At 39.6% G+C, this 15,659-nt stretch overlaps 1 protein-coding gene across 3 annotated transcripts in view; it reads left to right on the top strand.

Annotated features, from left to right (window-relative positions):
• Positions 1-15,659, top strand: part of PIGN (phosphatidylinositol glycan anchor biosynthesis class N) — a 104,771-nt gene that overhangs the window by 71,192 nt on the left and 17,920 nt on the right. For all 3 annotated transcript variants that reach the window (XM_084306742.1, XM_084306743.1, XM_084306744.1), the window contains exons 18-22: positions 855-946; positions 4,109-4,220; positions 9,523-9,631; positions 13,195-13,297; positions 15,214-15,316. In XM_084306742.1, coding sequence (XP_084162868.1) covers positions 855-946; positions 4,109-4,220; positions 9,523-9,631; positions 13,195-13,297; positions 15,214-15,316 — 519 coding nt within the window. The remainder of the gene's footprint in view (positions 1-854; positions 947-4,108; positions 4,221-9,522; positions 9,632-13,194; positions 13,298-15,213; positions 15,317-15,659) is intronic.

Below are 15,659 nucleotides of genomic sequence, written 5' to 3'. Positions count from 1 at the left end.
CAATCTTTAATATAACAGACAGCTGTTCCATTAGTTTGTTGAAACTTCTCTTACCTTGCAGAATACCTAAAACCTAGAGGTCTGGAGTAGCATTAGCATTTTAATTGAAATTAAAATTTGTACCCAAATTTTCGTGCTTTGCAAGAACTGTTGTGATGTAGGCTTCTCTTGTTTTTTTTTTATTGTATCTCAGTACTCAAGTAACACGTCTTAAAGCTGGGGGTACAAAGAAGATGCTTTCTAGCCCTGAAAATATCTTTTCAGGTAGTAGAACCTGACATGAGCTTGAAAATCTTAAGTGATGTATCTCTTCCTGACTTTATTGAAAATAAAACACCTGTGATTTTTTTTTTTCCCTCAAAGCAGAGAATTTAGAGAACTAGGTGGGTGATTATGGTAGGTAAATCAAATGGCATTCAGATTCAAAGACTGAAAAATGTTAGCATATCGCTAGAGACTGGCGATTAGTTAGCTGCTGCAAACTTCTGATGAGATTATGGTTTTATTCCTTTCTTCGTGAGGTTACTCAGCAGCTTTCTGGTGACTGTGATGTGCGTGAAGGCCACGCTTTGAGAAAGCGCTTTTAAGAATAAAAATTAAAGCTTAGTTTTAATTCTTATTGTCTTTGATGGGATTTTGACAGCTGTGTGAATTAGTTTCTTTTTTGTATTAAATCAAAGCGCTGTAATACAAATGACCTTGTGGCCTTTTCCAGTTAATCTTATTATTGATAGATAGGTGGTTTTTTTTGTCTGTTGGAAGGTGCTTGTAGCTGTTGGTAGTTCAATTAATTTTTTTTTTTTTTGTCTGTCCACATGGCCTCCAAAAATCCCATTTGTCTTTGTTTCTTTTAGACAACAACATTGATCTGGACTGTTCTGTGTGCACTCCTGGCAGTATTTCCTTTAATGCCTGTTGTAGGAAGAGAACCGAACATTCCTCTGGTGTAAGAATCTTGTCTTGCTGTTTAAGTGTTTTGTTTCCCTCTTTGATATTTGAAATTTAGACTGACTTGATATATGTGAGGAGTTGTGTTATTGAAAGCTGGCTGAGACAGATATTGAAATTCAGAATTTCAATGATATGATTATAGAGACGTCGGTTAGTCACTAATGTCAATGAGGAGAGACTTTTAATTCTCTTGCAGTACTTCAAAGGAAGGCAAATCCATTTGCTTGTTTCATTATTCTGTGATTTCTTGTGGAGGAAAATATTTTTCACAATACCAGAATTTGCAAATTGTACATGAAAATAAAGTTGTCATTAAAGGAGGAGCTTCACTGGGGTACAGCCATGGTAAATAGCAGTGATGTGTGAATAAGAAGATTTATTCAAAAACAGTTTACTTTGACAGCATCTTTCTGAATTTCTCTAATTTTAAATACTTTGTCTTTGAATAACATTGTGTAACTAATGAGTTATTCAGAGAAATAGAGCAAATAGGATCACGAGAGCTCTCCTATTGTGTGCTACTCTTTCATCATAGAGGCATTCTCTTTTATCTGGATGCAGTCCAGTTGGTTGGCCTGAAGGAGTTAGGCTTGTGGTATCCTTGTAGTTACAGCAGAGAGACTCGGATCAACCTAGACTGCAAGAGCTCCTGCTGCTGTCTGACAGAAGATTGCAGATAGAATTAAGAGCCCAGATATTTTCAAAATTATTATTACATTCTGCTGCAATATTTTTCACTGTAATTTAAATTTATCCATTGAAAACCTTTGGTGCTTGGGCATATTAGAAATATTCAAGACAGATGAGTGATGGCTGTAGTACTGTCTCTTGGCTGTATATACAGATACGTATTTCTGCTGGTTGTGAGCTTTTTTCTTCTTTATAACAGCTTAGCACGGGTTAGAAATCAAAATGGAATTAAATTACCTTCAAGTCTTCCTCCCTGACACTTCTTTACACTCACCTTACCCTGGCCGTACATCTTCCTTTTTATTTCTCTAATGAAACATTGTACCTCTAAAACAGCTTGTACCTGTCTGAATCTTGTCAAGGGAGTTTTGAAATTGCAAAGCCCTGAAGCAGCAATTAAAAGTATATGTTCATGTGACATTTCATGATATTGAAGATAAGGAGATACTGGAAGAGAAGATACCACAGGATGAAATTAGAGTGCCAGTGAGAAATGGGTGCATTTATTAAATCTGTTCTTGAGCACTGGCACTATAGGTCAGGCCAGTGCTTCTTCAGGACATTAATAAAACTTGCACAGTGTGATCCTGACTAAACTCCTTCATAAAAAGTAAGCACACAAGAGGTGAATGCAGGGTTGCGTTACCTAGGAGGAACATAGACATGCTTGTCTCAATGTGCAGGATGGGTTAGGATGCCATAAAGGAGCCAAAGGAAAACTAGGGAAAATGTGGCCCCTGCTGTTCACTGAGACAGGGGACCTGGTGGCAAAGGACTTGATACAGACTAAGGCCTTCCTTGCCTCTGTGATTATTGGTATGACTGACCTTAAGGAACCACAGCCTTCAGACCCCTGAGACCTGCAGGAAAGTCTGGAGCAAGGACAACTTCCTCTTAGTGGAAGAGGATCAGGTAAGGGAATACTTTATGTGGAGGATCCAGGGAACTACAGGCTGGTTAGTCTCACATCAATCACTGGGAAAGGCCATGAAGCAACTAATCCTGGAAATAAACCATTTCCAAACATATGAAGGAAAAGAAGGTGATTGGGAGTGGTCAGCATGTATTTACGAAGGGGAAATTGTGCTTGACCAACATGACAGCCTTCAAAGATGAGATGACTGGCTGACTGAACAAGGGGAGAGTAGTGGATACAGTTTATTTTGATTGTAGCAAGCCTTTTAGTACAGTCTTCCATAACATCCTCATACAAAAACTGATAACATACAGGCTAGGTCAGTGGACAGTGAGGCGGACTGAAAACCGGCTGAATTTTCAGGTTCAAAGGGTGACACAAAGTCACTGAAAGGCGAAGTCCTACACCTGAAGAGTGACAACCTTATTCATCAGGCAGGCTGAGGGCTAACTGTGTTGACCGTGAGCTATCACTGTGCTCCTTGCAGCAAAGAAGGGCAGTGGTGCCCTGGGAGAGTAGGGAGAGCATTGCCAGCAAGTCAGGGATGGAGATTATTCTTCTCTACCCAGTCCTGGTGAAACAAATCTGGATTGCCAGTAGTGGAACATCTGTCATACGAGGAGAGATTGGTTGCTGAAACCAGGTATCCTGGAGAAGACTCAGGAGGGTCTTATCCAAGTATGTATATACTTGAACGGGGGAGAAGGGTAAAGATGACAGATTCAGATTCTTCTCAGTGGTATCCAGCAAAAAGACAAGAAATGGGCACAAATCCAGGTACACAAAATTCCATTTAAACATAAGAAACTTTTTTTAAAAAATTATACTGATTAAAATGGTCAAAGACTGGATCGGGTTGCCCAGGCAGGTTGTAGAGTTTTTGTTGTTGGAATTATTCAACACCCAAGTGGATGTTGCCCTTAGCAGCCTGTGGAAGTTGGCACTGCTCTGAGTAGGGAGTTAGACTAGGCTGCTCTCCAGAGGTGCTTTCCAATCTTCATTCTGTGAGTGAATAGCCTGCAGTTGTGTTACTGTATTGGCTAGATCATTACCTGAAAATTACTATTGTAATACAATTAAGCAGACCGATTTTACTGAATATGAGCTATTTGTGCTTTTTTTTGTTGTTGTTTTGACTGAGACAACACAATGAGCAGAGCAATCACAAATGGACGTTTTGGTCAGTAGTCTCTCCATGGCGATGCCAAAAGGCAAATGGTGGTGATTGAAAAACTAAAAATGATGGGTAACAAAGCAGGTATGTGGCCAAAATGGTGATTTTTGCCACTACCCAAAAAGAACGTATTTGTGGATGACAAGCCTGGTATTTAAAAAACAAACAAACAAACAAAAACACACACAAAAAAATAACACGTACATGACTCTGAATTTTGTTTTTCCAAAGCTAGATGTTAAAGTTCCTTTAATATATTCTGTCTTGATACTGTAACAAATTATTTTATCTTAGTGAAGAACATGTCTATGAAAAAGTCCTGATTTATTAATTTTGGTGATATTTCCAAGGATTTTATTGTCCTTTTGTTTTTATAGAATAGCAGCTGGTTTGCTGACTCTTTTGATCTCTGGCTTCTCCTTGGCATCGTCTTGTAAAAGTGAAAATAAGTACAGAAATAATGAAGATATGAAAGTACATTTTTATCAGGTCAGTTGCTACTTTACAGTAATTCTCAATGTTAGTGTTTCTAGGTGTAAATCTTTGTGTACTTTAAGAACCTTTTCCTACCAAACCCACAATTTTCAAAAGGAGATTGATTGTTGCTGAGTTTTCTCCTTAGCTGTCTTCAAGAGGACTATGCTCATGGTAATACACATTTTTAAATCTCATAATGTTGTGTCCCCAAAAGCTCTTCCTTTATGTGCATTGGTGCCTAGATGTGCGTGCACATTTTGATGCTCTACCCCAAGAATTTGATGCTCTACTCCTGCCTTCAGTCTGTGTATCTAACTCCCACTGACCTTTGCAGGACTGTCCATGCACACTAAGGACGAGCTTGCTGGTTCAGGGGATCATTTCCAGTTTCTGGGTGGGTGTTGAATAACAGCTGTGAGACCGATACTGAGCTGCTTTTCTTTTCTTTAAATCTTCTCTTAGATGAAAGATGAGATTTTTCTTCACAGCTTAATAGAATAGCTAGATCTTTTCATACTAGTTGCTAATTAAGTTCTAGAGAGCTTTTAAGATTTTAATAATACTTTACATGTCTGCAGTCCCCATTTTTTAAAAAACTTGTTACAAGATAATGGTTTTATTTTAGGACTAACAGTGTTTCTTAAAAGCTTTCTTGGTTATGACTTGTATGCTGGAATTTCCTATTGAGCTAAGCAATGTATTCATTATATTGTCTTTTTAGGTATGGAGCTCGAATTGGTTAAGAGGAGGAGGGGAAAGAATATTGAAGTATTAAAATGCCTTTACCTGAGCGTGCACATATTTAAAATGTCGTGGTTTCTCTTAACCTTTTCAGCTTAACCTAGGAGAAGAAGTACTGGTTCCGGTCCTAAGCATTTAAGACAGACATTTCCAGTGTATTCTCAGCTGTGGATCTCTCACTGGAAAGCTCAGAAACAACTTCTGTTGGGGGAGTGGGAGTGCTCTTAGGTGGGCCAAGGTCAACCCGCCACACAACTGTGACAGCATCTCAGCAGTGTAACTTTGTGGAGAAACTCACAAACGAGGGGGAACTAGCTCAGTAGTCAAAGAGTAATGCCAGATGCTTCTTGAGCCAGCTTCAGAGATGCAGGAAATTTTGTGAGCCCTGAGATACTTAACTAGATGAAAAGGTTCTGCCTGCTTGTTCAGGGAGAAACATCTTCGATTTTGTCCCAAGCTGTAAGAAGATCATAAAGCTCCTCAACTTGCTCCTTAATCAGGGGATATTTTTACAATAACGACATCTCATTGCTGTTATCTATTAGGTTTTTATTTCAATAGCTTTCTTAGGAGTGACAAATATGGGATCCATCATTCACTCTCTGGGTGAGGAAAGGATTGGGCAGGAAGAGCATTCAGACTCAGAGGGGGGACAGAAGATTACAGAGCTGTTACATATGTTCCTCGGTTATGAGCTTGTTTTGCGGTTGAAATTTATTTGGTTGCTCTGAAATGTACAGGAATGCTAAAGGAAAATGTCTGGCAGAAGCCTGGTGTCATTTCTAGACACTGGGATTCCCTTGCTCTCCCTGTGCTTTTTCTTTTGGGTTGGAGTTTTCAGAGGGGCTGGGGTGGGAGGAGTCAAGAATGCTGATCTGGAGCATTGTGAGCTCTTGAGTTCAAGACACAACTCCTGGGCAGTTTTAAGGGCGAGATCAATCTTCTCACCAGACAAGAGCTATTTTATAAAGGCAGCGGTCAGGTTACCGACGCTCCTGCACATAAGCACGCACCATCAGGTTCTTGCTTTGCATCTGGGCAGGGATTTCTTGAGAACAATTTGTGCAGCTCCCCCACGCGTGCTGTCTGGAAGCTGTCACTGAAAGTAATGCTTTCCTCTCATATGTGTTACTACTGAGGAGAAAAAGAGTGGTTGCTTCATGATTCTTATTCTTCGTTTTGGTAAATGAGAGGAGAGATTCATTTGCTGTGGTTCGTTCTTCTTGGTGTGCTCCTTTCCTGTCAAGTGTTGATTGAAGTAGAAGGAAAAATATAGTGTCCCTCATGAGCAGTTATGCCTTGGGATTCCCTTAGCAACTTTGCTAACCTGTCTTTATAGGTTCAGCTCTGACCAAAAGCTTTTGAACTATACAAGAGAGAAGGAATAACTGGAGGTTCTAGCTTTACTACTTCTGTTAGCAAAAAACCCTGCTGATCTGGCCTAACTTCTCTTGTGAGGATCCCTTGACTCCTTTTTTCAATCCCTTTCTTCCTTGTTCTGGTACTGTCTGCATGCAAGACCCCTCTTTTGAATCTTTCATTTCAAATTTTCAATCTCTCATCTCAGATTTTTGCATCTGCTCAGTTAGGATGAGATGCATTTTCATACAAGAAAGCAGGTAACATTTCCTAAAGACTCAAGTAGTTCTTCCCACTTGCCTGAGTTGTTCACCACAAGTTATTTTGAAATTGCATCTCAGTAAAGATGCTTCCCTTTTCAGTTTTCTTCCGATGTCAGAGAAAGAAAGGGGCACAGCATTGCTTAGCCTTTTTTTGTCGTGCTTATTTTTTTTCTTCAGAAGACAGCTTTCTTCTTTCTTGTCCAAGTGAGCTTCCTTTTCCATCTGAGAATTAGCCTGTAGTGAAGATGCCATGGCTGGTAAGGAACAAAGCTTGTTCCATTACGTTAATTATTCCCCCTTTTGGCAGAAAGAGACCCACAGAGGAGACAAAACTAATGATTTATTTATTTTTTTAAATGACAGCTTGTATGTAGCCATCCCCAGAGACGATAAACACCTCGGTTTCAGTCCTGAGCTGTATATTTTTGTCTTGGTTTCTCCATGTATGGGACACCATCCAAGTATACACCTTGGCAAATGAGTATGAGCTACCTACCTGTATGGATCTGAGAGTCCATTTACAGGCTACACATTCGTTTACTGGCTTTTGTAGGTATTCATCATGGATTTCCAACATTGGTCTTAGCCTTACAGAAACAAAAACAAGTCAGACAACCAAACATTATGATCAAAAAGATTTGTCAACTGAAGTGTTATAAATAAAAGTGAAAATACAGGATTAATTAATTATATTTACATTTACAGCTGTAACAAAATCTTCAGTTTTGTTCAAGCCCAGTTTTGTAGTTTTGATATATGTCACTGCCTGCTTGAGGCAGAAGGATACTAATTACTTCTCTGCTGTTTCTAAAAATTGTCAAGAGTTTCTCAGGTTTTCTTTTGATATCATTAAAGCGGGAATAACACTATTTTTTCTGAGTTTGGTTTGCTGTGGCAAGGAGAGCATTGCTTTCTGGTTAATGCCTCTTCTGTCTTTGAGAAGGCTTCGGGAGTGCTTAAAAATGAGTTATGAGTTATGGAGTTTGGGGACAGGAGGGGTATTTTCAGCCAGTCTTGTATGCAGCCCGGCAGATGATTCAGGTTCTTGGACCATCCTCTCTATGGGCTGTTATCACATGTGGTGCTCAGGGAAGTTGCTGGCAAGGACATGCAGGGACTGCAGATGTCACTCTTGGTTTCCTCTTTCTAGCTGAGACCTACAGATGGCCAGCTCTCGGGCTGTTCAAGAAGAATCTCTGAACTAAAAGGAGGTGTGCAGGGGGAAGGAAGACAGGTTCTTAGCTGGAGACCTCTCTTTACATCTCCAAGTTGCTTCTGTGTCGTTCCACAGTCCTGGAGACATCAACGAAAGCTGGGAGCACTTTGCACATCAGATAAACTGTGAACACAAATCTCAGCAGCAGATGCTGAGCACCACCCCAGGCCTAGTATAGATCTAGCAGCAGTAAATGGGGTTTTGCTGATGTGCCCAGATCATCACTAATCTTACAAGGCACAAGATATATTATGGGTGATGACTCGAAGTGACTTCACCAGTGACTAGGAGGTAGCAGGGGGGATTACTAGAGCTCATGACACTCAGAGAAGTTGAAAAGATATGTCGAAGGGGAGAGGGATCTGGCCTCAATGCAGTGAAAAGATCCCAAATAAACATCAGAGGTCTAAATGGGCCAATTATCTGAGCTTTTGAAGGCATAATGGTTTGGCCTAGTTTGATGTCACACAGAAATACAACTTATATTTTCATGTGCTCTGAAATTAAGCAGAACCAGCAGATACTGAGCACCTCTGAAACTGGGCCAAAAAAGGGTGCTGACTGCCAAATACATCCTCTGGGCAGGTACTGCTTAATGTCAGGATGGGAAGTGGCAGCTATTCCCACGGTAAAAAGTGAAGGCTGGGGACATTGTTTAGTTGCTTTGCCTTAAAAAAAAAAAACAAAAAAAAAACAAAAAAACAACAAAACAACAGCAATTAGATCTTGCAATGCTATTTTAAAGCACGTTTGCAGAGTGCCATGTATGCTTGATTTGCCTTTAGTGGAACTGTGGAGTTGTGAACAAATAGCAGTAATTGAAAACTTGGCTCAAACGTTTTCTTGAATAATTGTCTGCTTTCAAAAATAACTGACTCATGGGGTAATCTCCCTAAGGGTGTGCTTTATCTTGTTGTTTTTTTGGGGGGTGCACCTACCAGATGACTGATTGGCGCCTCCTGAATCAGTCCAAAACAAAATCCCTTTCCATCTTCTGTGTTTTTCCAGAGCAGAGGCAACTGTGCTGCCCCTGCAAAGCTCTTAACTATCCTTTCCTTCACCCTGAGCCTGATCTTGCAGCAGAGCCAGAAGTTCTGCTGGTTCTTCATGGCTGCCATGCAAGGACAAATGCTCTTCTGCTTATTTGCTCCGTGCTTGGTTCTTTTTTCATATTTGCACTTATTTTAAGAAAAATAGAGGGGGAGGAGGATGTGGGAAGGTGATAAATGGGGTTAGCTTATAAAAAGGGAATTCCATGCTGAGCTTTGAGTCTTTGGAGGATTCTTACAGTATCTAGCAAATATGAAACATATATACCTACAAGTGTGTCAAAAAAAAATAATGCAAGGAAATCAGAAGAGGCATTGGTACTTGATGGGTTCACAAGATATATAATGTGTTGGCAAAAAATTGGGTGCATATATTTTGTGTGGTTTATGTGGATGTTTAAGGAGGGTATATCACTGCAATACTGATCTGGAACACTTAAACTATTTAAAAACAGCGTGAATAAGTTTTAAAATTAATAAAAAGACTAGAAAAGTTTCAAAGGGCAAAAATTCTACAAAGGTAGAAACGCTCTACTTGCATATCAGAGAGTCTTCCTCAGGCTTCCCACTCTTGCGTTGATTCAGATAAGTTGTTTATGCAGCTCTGAAAAATATTTACATATTTAGTATGAGATGGCAGAGATCCCTACACTAATTATGCGTTTTATTGATTTTCTTCTTTCTAGATGTTGAGTATTGCGCTTTCAACATATGTTGTGAGCAGTACCCATAACAGTCTGAAGAACAAACAGGGATTGCCTGTATTCAATCAAATTATCAGTTGGACCACTCTAGGTAAGAACATCTTGCTTCCCAAACTTGTTTTTCTGATAATTTGTGGTGTTAGGGGTTGGTGGGCTAGTGGTGACACTTTAATATTAACATCTTACTTTTGCACATATTCCTTGATTTAACTCCTTATAGTTTGTAAACATGTTTACTATTATTTTCTAATTTTTTTTTCCCCTGATGAGTGTGTTAGTCTTCTAAAACACTACTGCTTTTTAAGTTTCTAATGGAATGTGAACAACTTTGACTTATAAGTAGCTTTATCTTTTGTTTTGAATATTCTGAGTATCTTGAAGATCCCTTTTAGGGATATAATGGTACAAAGGCCCTTTTCCCTTTACTTGAAGCCAGATAAGGGTGATCTGAGATGTTCTACAAGCAAGCCAGTTAAAGCACAGTGAAATAATGAAAAGATTGTTGCTATATTTCAATAAAAATAAAGCTGCAGCTGATGACAGAGATCCTTGGGGTATTGGGTAGGCTTTTCAGAACTGCCTTACAAAGTACTTGTGAACTAATGATGTTAGTATACATTTGATATCCGTTAGAACCTAACTATTAAAGTAAAAAATTTACAAGGCTGGATTTTTCACTGCTCTTAAATTAAAATCTTAGGATGATTAAGCAGAACAAATGTAATTATCACTGGGGTTATAGACCACAGTAAAGTAATGCCTTTGGTATTTCAGCTCTAAAATAATTTCTGTAGGACTGCATTAGAAAATGTTAGGAATTATTTATCCCTGACTCATTGGGAATATGTGACTTCTTTTAAAGCTAAACATATCCCCTTTTAAATCTGAAAGCAGCAGTTTCCTATAAGACAGGACCAAACACTTAAATACAGCTTAATGGAAGAATTATGGCTCTTGTTTTCTAGTTGCTGAATGTCAGATACTGTGTGCGTTCATGTATTGGTGACATTGCTGTAACACAATCAGATCTTGTCTGTTTTGCCGTTCTTGCTTCTCTTTGATCAAGTTAATTCAAGACTGATACAACTGATTGTGATCACTATGTGTATGAGGAATACTCTTTGTAATGTAGTTCTCTTTGGAGCATTCTCTTTTCCATCATCCTTTCCTGCCTCTTCACAGCCTACTAAGCTAAGTGCTTGTCTCTGTGTGGATGAATTCCTTGCAGTTTTTGAAGTCAATGAAATCAATGATGTCCTGCTTGGCTTACTGTAGCAGGAATTGAGGTTAAAGGTTATCTTTCTCTCCTGTGTAATGGTGAGAGAAAAATATTTTTCATCAAAGAGATGATTTGGGAAGTCATAGAGGTCTACAGTTATAAGGAAAAAGTGTATTAGAAATTCTCTTTGCTGATGGTGTTGTGTCTATGATAGAAGCTATACTGAAAGTGAAGCAAGCTATGCACCCTGTTTGCTGCCATAGTGGTATTGAATATTTTAGCGAAATTTTTCAGACTGGAAGTAATTGTTTTAAGTGGATGTGATATTCCAGGTAGGAGCCTTATGCATTTGTTGAAGTTGCTTTACATAATTAAACACCTAAGCAGGTAGAAACCTAAGGCATCCAACAGTATGTCCTCAATGCTCCTGTTGCAGAGAGATGCCTTGGCACTTGCATAACCACAACTAGCATCTGCCTTGTCATTAGCATCTACCATAACCGTGACATCACGTGTTTTCTAGCAAATTGTGTCGTCATCCCCCAGCTATTCATTGTGATAAAGTCTACCGTGTTTTAAAAAATGATAATTTTAGGCCTAATTTAAAACTTCAAAGAAAGGCTGGTTGTGGGGAGAGGGGGAAGTCAGGCAAAAAACTAGTCATGGGTGGGTTCCTGAAGGCCTGCAAAAGGTCCAGCTGGCTTCAGCTGTTATGCCACATGGTTGTTGCAGTGTACCTGAACTATAAACATACAGAATTAAACCCAGGAGGTATAAAGTGAATCCAGCTGCTTCCACATTCTACAGAGCCTTCTTTTGTATGTTAGTAGTTTTCGTTGATGGAAATCTACCATGGCGACTAGCCAAATTTTGAGTAATTTCATGCCATAATTTTGTCCTGGGATGCATACAGGTCAGCATATAGGTCAGCCAGAAATGTGCAGGTCTTTGGATGGCTAATATTTCACATGACATATCAGAGATGGAAAGGGTAATTATCACCTGCCAGACACTCATCTGTTTTCATCTGTGATTGTGCATGGGAACCCATGCACACCCTGATGCACTGAGCCTAATTCAGAGAGGCCCATAGCCACACTGAATTTCTTTCCACCAAATCTGGCTTGCAGTGAGTGTCCCTGGAGTTTCTCCTTGAGCCAGGCTTTCTTTAAGCACAGCAAGCTAAAAGTAATGCCAAAAGGCTGAAGCACCCTTGAAACGAAGTCACTCATTCTCTTACTGTAGCAGTGGCCCAGGCTGAAAGCCAGGAAATAAAACATGCTGACCCACAGTTTGTAGAAACTGCCTCATCTCTCTTTCATTGATACGCTTGCTATAAACACTATTGTATGCTATGACAATAAGCACAACAAAACAAATGAGCTTTCCATGTATTATAGTTTTATTTCTGTTTCTTGACAGAATATGTATTAATTAAGACTCAGTGCTGCGGCAACCTTTGAGAATTTCAGTCTAGTGAGGGGACCATGCCACAATGAAGAATTGCACCAATGTTATTTGCCCCCTCATTTGTTTATAAAGGTTTTAAATAAAATTCTGTTTAAAAAAGTATTTTTAAAAAGAAACAGGTTTAAAGGGGACAGATCATGGCAATTCTTTTCCTTCTCCCTTTCCCTGCTTCGAGTGCCTGGCTGCTTTTCCTCTACTTTTCTTCTTTGCTCATTCTCTTCCAGTAGCCCGTTTCTACTTTTCTCAGTTTTCCTCACCTCCTGCAAGCCACTGGACCCCATCCTTACCTGCAGGAGTTTCCCAGCTAGAAGAGTCTCTTCAGGGGCAGCACAGGCAACTCTTTAGACCCTACATGTGCATTATAAAAACACATGACAGGTTAAAGGCGAGAAGCATGAATCACAACAGATAGGTCCCCTGTAGTTCCTTAAATCTTCCTGTTTTAAACCTTTCCAGCAGAGAAGCTAATAAGTCAATACTTTCTATATCTGTACTACCAGTATTTACAGTTGCACCTCAAAATATGGCAGGCTACCTAGTCTCATAAAATGGAGCAGTTGTTCCCTAACTGCAGTCTTAGAGCTGATGGTGGTCTTCAAGGACGTGGTTAGTGGTTCTCAGACTTGTAGTAAACAGTGAGGTTTGACTGGTTTTTGGAGGGTAGTTCTTCTGTGTTATCTTAAGGGAACAGCAGTTCATGAGAAATTATAAAGGTTGTGAGCTAGAAAGCCAGGAGATTGTAGAGAAATGATAGAAAATGACAGAGAACCAAAATTACTTTTGATAAATATTAAATGTTCCAAACACAGTTTGCCTTTACCAGAAGTAACCTCTGAAAATAAGTAGGGCATATATGACAAGTATTGAGTTTTCATACATAAATCTCAAGATTTGAAGAACATTATCTTGTTACTGAGGATGAAATGTTTTGCATGCAGTGACTGACAGATCTCTTTTCCTTGCAGTTTCTTCCTCGGTGTTGCCGTTACTGAGCCCCACGTTTCTTTTTCAGCGACTGTTCAGCATACTGCTTTCCCTGATGGCCACCTACCTACTCCTCAGCACAGGGTACTTCTTTCTTACTCTGTTTGCATTGATCTTGCATATGAGTATTGGGGCTAAATGTGAAACTGTCTGTTGAATCTCATGTACATTCCTTTTAAAGGTGTAAAGCTTGCTTGCAGCTGTAGTCTCACTGTTTATCTCTTTGATTAGTTCCCTAAAGAAAATTTCAGGGGAACTTCTGTAGTTCTCCTTGTTATTTATTCTAAGCACTCTGTTTTGTTGACATTCCTTTCAGCTAGACCAAGCAGAGGCTGAAAGGATGTGTATTCAAACAATCTTGCACCAAATAAGAAAATCTGTTTTAGTTTCTTCTGTTGGTTTAGTACATGCTTTTCTCCTCACAAAAAAATAAATAACTTTCTTCTCAATTGCCCAGCACTTGTGTGTAGCTATGGCTTAAATGACGTGATGGGAAACAAGTAGCCCTAAAATGAGGGAAACTTATTCAGAGATATTTTCATGGAAGTATCCTTTTTCAAAGGGATGCTAGATCCTCATAAAGAGCAGGGCTTTCTCCTTTTCAGATAACAGGCAATTCTCCAGAGCTTGTAAAGGAAGAAAACACCATGTCAGCCAACCCACTTTTTGTCCAGAGTCAGTAGCTGTTAAAGGCATAATTAATGGGGAGTGTAGGAACCATCCCTTCTGCCTCCCCTCCCACTTATCCTCTGGATTTAATTACACTGGAAAATTAAGTGGAATAAAATATCTTGCAGCAGACATTTTGCAATAGCTGCCTCTTGTGGATACGCTCATTTCAGATGAAACATCTCTTTTTTTATCTCCTGCCTGCCCCTTCCTCCCACTTTCCCATTAGGTTTTTGATCCTAATCTTACTCTTGTCAACACACGCAGTCTTGAACTCGACCTTCTTAGCCTGTCCTGGTTGCTGGATAAAGCATTCAAATTATTCTGAGGATGACAACCTCCCTCTTTGTACTGTGGCCCTTCACCAAATTGCTTAAACGCTTACGGTACTTTGCTGCCTTCCTGCAATGTTCAAATAGACCAACAAATTCTAAAACAATTCTTCAAAAACAAAAACACAATTGCAGCAAACCCAAGGCTGTCCATACAAAAAGCATTTTCTCCTCAGCACTCTTTTACATATTGTAATGATAGCCTGGTGCCTCACTTGGGTAACTCCAGCACCTTCCTAGGTGTAGTCAGGTGGAAGTATCGAGGCCAGCTGAACAGCACAGCTACTTACAGTATGCTGTAGAAACCAGCAGTCCCCCCTCTGAGACTGGGTACCTAGCTTCTAGAAAAGCTGAGGTGACTTGATTAGAGTATGGCTTGACACTGCTCTTGTGATGGGTGTTGCCACTGGGGTAGATTAGTATGTAGCAAAGAAAAAGGACATTCAGCTTCTGTAAAATGTGATGCTCTTTTAATCATATAGATGCCTCTCTCCTGGCTGCTGGACTGAGACCACCAGAATGAGTTTGTGTGGTTAGGTCCTAAAGAGACACAACTTCTAGATGCTATGTTGGACTGGACCTCCTCAGTTCCAAATAAATCTTGCTATGAAACTTTCAGTTTTGCAGAAAACAGGTGCCAAATTTGACATTTTTTTTTTCTTCGTTTTCCTTTTAGATTTTATTTGCTAGAGTTTTGTTAAAATCAGTCATGATAACGATGGGAACTCAGCCAATGTTGTGGCAGCCATCAGATAAGGAAATGAGTACAAAACAGAACTGACTAAAGCTGAAGCAGTCTGCCTCTCCTAGTTTTATAATTTAATCACTGTGTGGCTTTAAAGTTCACCAACCAACTGTGTGTACTCCTCAGAAATGGTGGGTGAAGAGTGCTGCTATAGTGTTCATCTATCACTGGAGTAAAGAAAAAAATATATTGATATTTGATGTTAAACAGTTGTTAGTGACTGCACTGACTATGATTATTACGTTGTCACTCAGGTATGAAGCTCTGTTTCCACTGGTGCTCTCTGGTTTGATGTTTGTTTGGATACACATGGAACAAGAAGCACTGCAGCACTATGGTCTTTCACTCAAACCAAAGGTAACAGCTCCAGATACTTTTATCAAGTTAATTATCAGCTTCATCTTTTTCCTTCAGGCACGATAAACAATTCCAATAAACAATAAAGTTCCGAGTGACTTTCGCACAGCAAAACTTTGTATTTCCTTTTTTTTGAGCTTAGGAGGCCAGTAACAGCTGTCTCATGAAATGGGAATGTGACCTTGTAAAAAAGATGTTTCGCATCAGAGCTGTTTCTAGGAAAGCAGCAAGTCAGTTTGACTTAGTGGTATGTTCTGTTGGCTACAAACTGTTCTTCGAATGCGGTGATATTCAGAGGAGGGTACAGTAACTCTTCAGATCAAGTGCAATGTCACCGTGCTTT

The sequence above is a fragment of the Netta rufina genome (genome assembly GCF_964035555.1).
Source record: "Netta rufina genome assembly, chromosome: 2".
NCBI classification, from domain to species: Eukaryota; Metazoa; Chordata; class Aves; order Anseriformes; family Anatidae; genus Netta; species Netta rufina.
Note: the sequence above shows the minus strand (reverse complement) of the source record. Positions and strands in the feature narration are given on the sequence as shown.